The 5,796-nt window shown below is 53.4% G+C and overlaps 1 protein-coding gene across 1 annotated transcript in view; it reads right to left on the bottom strand.

The window, feature by feature from the left end:
• Ip6k3 (inositol hexakisphosphate kinase 3) overlaps positions 1 to 5,796 on the bottom strand; it is a 10,925-nt gene that overhangs the window by 591 nt on the left and 4,538 nt on the right. The window contains exons 2-4 of the mRNA XM_005360388.1: positions 4,741 to 4,939; positions 3,589 to 3,764; positions 2,144 to 2,319 (exon numbers count right to left, since the gene is read on the bottom strand). Coding sequence (XP_005360445.1) covers positions 2,144 to 2,319; positions 3,589 to 3,764; positions 4,741 to 4,939 — 551 coding nt within the window. The remainder of the gene's footprint in view (positions 1 to 2,143; positions 2,320 to 3,588; positions 3,765 to 4,740; positions 4,940 to 5,796) is intronic.

Below are 5,796 nucleotides of genomic sequence, written 5' to 3'. Positions count from 1 at the left end.
ACTATGAAGGATTGTAAATGTTAATAATAATAATAAAAGCATGCCTTGGGGGCTGGGGATGTGGCTCAGCTGGTAGAGAGCTTGCCTAGCAGGACTAAATCCCCAGTACTGTACAAACTGGGTATGGTGGTGCAAGTCTATAAAACCACAATATAAAAGATGGAGGCAGGAGAATCAGGAGTTCAAGGTCACCCTCAGCCACTTAGTGAGTTCAAGGCCAACCTGTGCTAAAACAAATCAAAATTGCCCGTGGTCCAGTGGTGGTCTCACCACACGTTCCCGTAGTATGTGAAGTGATTTCCGGGTGATTTGGGGAAGAGTGGTTGAGATGCATAAGAGACGGTCTTATGCACGTTCCAGTGAGGCATTTTAAAGTATTCTCTTTGCAGGTCTGGTCTCTCAACCCAAGGCCCAAAGATCCTTCACCCACAGAGGTGACCCTCAGCGCACCGCTCCAAGGTTTGGATCGCCTCTCCTGTGAATTTCCGATGTCAACTTCCAAGTCGTGATTTAAATCTTGGCTTCCGGCAGTCTTCAATTCAGATATTAGCAAACCCAAGCTGGAAAGTTTCAGTAGGAGCCTGAAATCGGGCCAACGGACTTGGAGAGCCAGTTTGATTACGTTCTCTCTAATGAAGTTTGGGTCCTTTCTCACAGATTTTAAGCATTCAGGGGTGGCTCTTCCAAACCATCCAGGTGAATTGCTCAGAGGTAAAGAAATGGGCTAGACCAGGTGCGGGTGGGGCCTGCAGGCAGCCAGTTCTGCTGGGGGGGGGGGGAGGTCCACAGCCTGCCTCTGCAGACAACAGTTCTTTTCCACAGTCTCAGTTTCCTGCCCTTGCCATGTCTTGGCCATTAGAAGGGAGCAGATAGAAAAGATAAGCTGATGGGGACCCCATGGTGGCCACACCCAGTCCTCAGACAGCTCAGGGGGCAGCAGAGACGGAGACAAAGCCTCAACAGCCAGCGGCCGCCTGTGCCTGTCTGAAGCCTGTCTTGTCTTCATGTTACATAATGTGGTTTTTTGTTTGTTTTTAATCAGGAGGCTATAATAGGCTTTTGGGGAACCGGAGATTGGCTGCTAAATCAGCCTTAGTAAACACGTGGCAGGCGTCACTCTCTAGATAAATCAGGTCACTTGCAGAAGGTTGGAGGTCCGTAGAGAGATTCCATTTACTTCACAAATCATCCTCCTCTGTCCTCCGAGGACCGCATTCCCAGCCTTCCCAGGGACATCTGTGCAATGAATTTATGGACTCAACTTCCAGCTTCAAGGGGTGGCAGCTTCAATTAAGGAAAGCGATAACATTTGCCGTCAAAGCACAGTTTTGTACTGGATAGACACGCTGTCCGGGGTGGATTCCTGCCTCTCTCCCTGCAGTACAGAGGTGTGGGACCCAGGCAGTAAGGGGACAAGCCATCCCTGGGTTTGGTGGCTTCTGACCTTCCTTGGTTAACCTTTCCGCGCAGCAGAAAGAAGCAGAAAGGCTGAACATAGACGAGAGACTAGCTAATGAGAATTCAAAAGAGCGAGTTCTGCACCCCACCCAAAGGGGACAGGACTCAGCTCTATTGCACATGTGGGTTCAGTGAGCCACCAGATGCATCTTCTCAGCGCTTCTCCAACCCCTGCCCCCACGCTGTCATTGAAAGCCCCTCCCAATATGGGTAGGAGCCACAGGACCGTTGCATAAAGTTTTAGCTGCCCCAAATGGTGAGGCTGAGTTTTGGACAATCTTCCATGGTGCTCTTTAAAAAACCAGCGTGTGGGCTGGGAATGCAAGGCAGTGGTAGAGTGCTTGCCTCCCCTTCCAAGCCTCTGGGTTCCATCCCAGCACCATAAAACAAAACAAAAATAACTTAACGCCTGTGTAGTCTCAACACTGCAGAGGAGGAGGCAGGAGGACCAGGGGTTCAAGGTCAGCCCTGGCTACTTAAGGAGTGTGAAGCAACCTGGGCTGAGATCCTATCTGAAAACAAAACACCACCGACACCCAGCATTTTAGCCTAAAAGGCTTCCTTGCCTGGAAAGTGCCCTAGAGCCTGGGCTCTGCAGGGAAGCAGAGGTGTGGGCGGCAGGCACCCAGGCCTACCAGGATGCCAGCCTCTGACCCCTGCCAGTCAGCCCTCTGCATCGACCTACCTGCATGCCACAGATGCGCACGCCCAGGCAGGCTGAAGTACTCTGCGCACACTTCTTCATGTGACGGGCCTTCTTCTCCTCCGACGCATCATCCCCATGCTGCCGAGTCCCCATCTTTAGATCCAGGATGCAGGGCTGCTTGTATTGTGATACCACATTTTCCAGGAGCAAGAACCCTGGATGTACTAAGTCAAGGAGCGCCCCGGCAGGCCTGGATCATCAGTCAGAGCACCTGAGGTTCCCGCTCGCCCCTCCCTCCTGTTTCCAGCTTTTCCCACGAGCCTGGCTATTAAGACTGTGAGATATTCACTGGTAGTCTGCTCTAATAAGTCCATTTATTTAGGGGGAGTTTATGAGAACCTTTTCCCATTTTGCTCTGGAGTTGAAATTTAAATGCAGGCATGCAATTCCTGGCAGGCCATGCCCAATTTACATTTTAGGACAGAAAATCACAGGGCTGAGACCTCCGGTCCGCTGAACGGGCCGGCACCTTCTGGGACAAGGGGGTTGATGTTCGCCTCGGAGGTAAGTTGCAGGAATATTAATTTCAGCGGAGTCATTATCCTTCAAAAGCTTCTTAGGGATTAGGGCGGCAGATGTGTCATAGTAAATACTGCAAGAGCAGCCGCTGTTTGCAGCAAGCACTGGGGTGTGTGTGCACGCTTGTGTGTGGCTAAACTGTGTGTATGTGTATGTGTGTGTGTGTGTGGCTAAACTATGTGTGTGTGTGGCTAACTGTGCGTGTGTGTGTGTACATGTGTGTATGTGGCTAAACTGTGTGTGCATGCGTCTGTGTGTGCGTGTGTGTGGCTAAACTGTGTGTGCATGCGTCTGTGTGTGCGTGTGTGTGGCTAAACTGTGTGTGCATGCGTGTGTGTGTATGCACGTGTGTGTGTATACACGCGTGTGTGTGTGCGTGTATGCACGCGTGTGTGTGTGCACGCGCGTGTGTGTGTGTGTGCGCGCGCGCGCGTGCACGCGGGGGAGAGTAGGAAAGGCCTGCCTCCCCTCAGGCCCTCTTGGGCTGCAGGTAGAAACAGAAGCGGCAGAATAGATGTTGGAGTGGGGTTGGGACACAGAGACGTCTTCCCGTCCCTACCAAGCTAGCATCACATTCTCTGCCTCCCCAGTAACCCTGCCCCATCTCTCCTGCTGAAGTGCCAGAGACACGCATGCCAGGGCCCAGCTTAGCCACTAGCTGGGTGTCCCCACTCTCTCTGAGTCTTCTTTTGAAGGGATCTGATTTCTTCTAGACCTTGGGCTTGTTGGTTCAAACCCTCAAATCACCCCACATCTGTTCCTCCCTCCCCACCCCACTTCTCTCCTTGTCCCTGTGTATGTTTGTGTCTGTGTGTCTGCTGTCTGTCTATCTGTTTCTGCCTCTCTGTCCTCCTCTGCTCATGCCTGTCCCAGGTAGTATGCGGTTACAAGAGTGGTAAGGATACGGTGCCGTTTGTCCTCTGGGTACTCAGAACACAGGCGGGTCAGGTGGGCTTGGTGACAGTGCAGTCCCCAAGGGTTAAAGCCCCTTCTTTCCACCTGGCTCCCATCTGCACTTTCCTCCTGTGGGGAGGCCTGCGTGCTGAGGTGGCAGTCAGAGCTCAAAAGCACCTTGGCTGTGCTGTGGAGGGAAGCATCTGAAGATAGTCAGGGCAGCAGGAGCCAGAGGCGGGGAGGATGCCTGTGGCTCACTGCTTGGCCTCTCTGGCATGGCCTCTGGCAAAGACCACCCAGACTGCTGCATGGGACTCTCTTACCAAGCCACCAGAGATGCCACAGGGTTCCGAGGACATCCCTGCCCAAACTGGGTGGGTACCTGACACCAGATCACACCAGGTACTCTTGGGAGCTTTTCTTAAGTGTGCTACCCGCAGAGAGTTAGAGCCATTTAGGTCCTCTCAGGGGACGAAGAATAGGGATGATGGCATCACCTGGAATCTCAAGGCTGGGGGGCTGGATTCATGCCCTGGTGCGCGGTTACATCCTTGAGACCTCAGAGTGCCATGCATAGTCCATACGCACAGAGTGAGAGCCCCCTCTGCCTTTCGGCCCCAGCTGTGACGCTGAGCCCAGAGCTTGATTAGCTCTGTGGCTCCTTGAGGAAGAGGCTGTTGTCACTGTTTCTGCTCCCTTTGTTTCCATAAATGTCTAAAGCCCCCAGGGACCCTGGGAAAGGTTAACTGACATTAGCAGAGGCACCCAAGATCGCTCCAGAGTCCCTAGGTCCCTGGGGTCTCTTTTGTCCCCTGGGACTCACTCTTCTTGTCTCTTCCCCCCCAGTTGGCTAAAAAAACCAACTTTCGAGAGAAATTAGGCATACTTCCTCTCTATAAACTATTCCAAGGTTTCCAGCTGCATACTCCCCCCCAGAGACCTGCGTGGTCTCAGCAAAGCAGGTATTTAATTAAACAAGCTCTGGACACAAGCCCTGCCTGTGTGTTGGTCCATGAGCTAGAACATGTGTCCACCCAACCCCCAAGAAAGGGTGGAAGAGACCCCCCCCTTCTTTGCAACACTGGCTGTTCTAGACAAAGCCTTCATTTCAGTTTCTCATTTTCTTGACACCAACCCTCTGTCCCCTGCCCAGTGGCCCTCACCTTTCCTTGAGTGAGTGTGCCAGCTGAGCCAGGGGACGGGGGCTGCTCCCATTGCTGGCTGGCTGCTGAAGTGTCTGCCAGATGGCTACGGCTCTGGAATCTGGGGAGACCTGGAGAGGCTCCAAGTTCTCCTTCAGTGGGTTGGCGACCAGGCCGAGATGGCCTCTGCTGTCTCTCCGGAGGTGCACCGTGATGGTACCTACAGGACACAGGGCAGAGGAAAGAGCACACAGAGTCACGTGTTGTAAGTCAATGCTGTTGAGATTGGTGGCCCTGGGCCACATCCTTCTCTCCCTAGCTCCTCTCTCAAGAGTCAAGACCAGGGTGGTTCTGCCTGCACCTGATCCCACCCTCCACCTCCTGGAGCTTGCAGAAAGTAGCCTGGGGCTGACTAGGATTGTCTTCTTTATCTCCTTCTCATACTTGGCTACATAGTTCTAGAACTGGACTCCTGCCTGCACTCCTTTCCAGTCACCCCAGGACCAATCCATTCACGGCCAACCTGGGAGACCTCAGAGCTGGTCCTCCATGAAGGAGCCTCACTGCTCCCCACCTGCAGGGGGCGCCAATTAAGGGAAGCCTGCCCATCCTCTTTGCCCCCTCAGCCATCTCTTCTCGTTTGTCATCATCTAGCCAGCTTCTTCCAGGAAGCCTTCCTGAGGCAGCGGCTGGACTCAGGACTCTCCCCTCAGTCTTTTCCTCTGCCTTTCCCCCTGGTGCGCAGCTGTCGTCCTTGGCTGTATACATCAGCCAGCGTATGGAGAACTGGGGTACGTTCCAGAGTCTTTGAGGTCTCCCTAACATGAGGCTTCCATTTCTTGCCACCGCAGCCAGCAATCACGGCAGGAAAATCACTGGCTGTGCCGGCGAGAACCTCCCCAAAGCTTATCTACCACATACTCTGTATTGTCCTCAGACACTGGTGGGACAGAAAGCTATCTGTGCTGGGTGTTAGCACTGCACAGTCACAGGCAGTAGAGTCAGTGTCGTAGTGGAAGGGCCTGGCCTCCCTCTGTGGCCGTGCCCGGGTACCACACCACAGACTTAGCATCCAGC

Source organism: Microtus ochrogaster, linkage group LG2, assembly GCF_000317375.1.
Source record: "Microtus ochrogaster isolate Prairie Vole_2 linkage group LG2, MicOch1.0, whole genome shotgun sequence".
NCBI lineage: Eukaryota > Metazoa > Chordata > Mammalia > Rodentia > Cricetidae > Microtus > Microtus ochrogaster.
The sequence above is the reverse complement of the archived record's forward strand: the minus strand, read 5'-3'. Positions and strand labels throughout refer to the sequence as shown.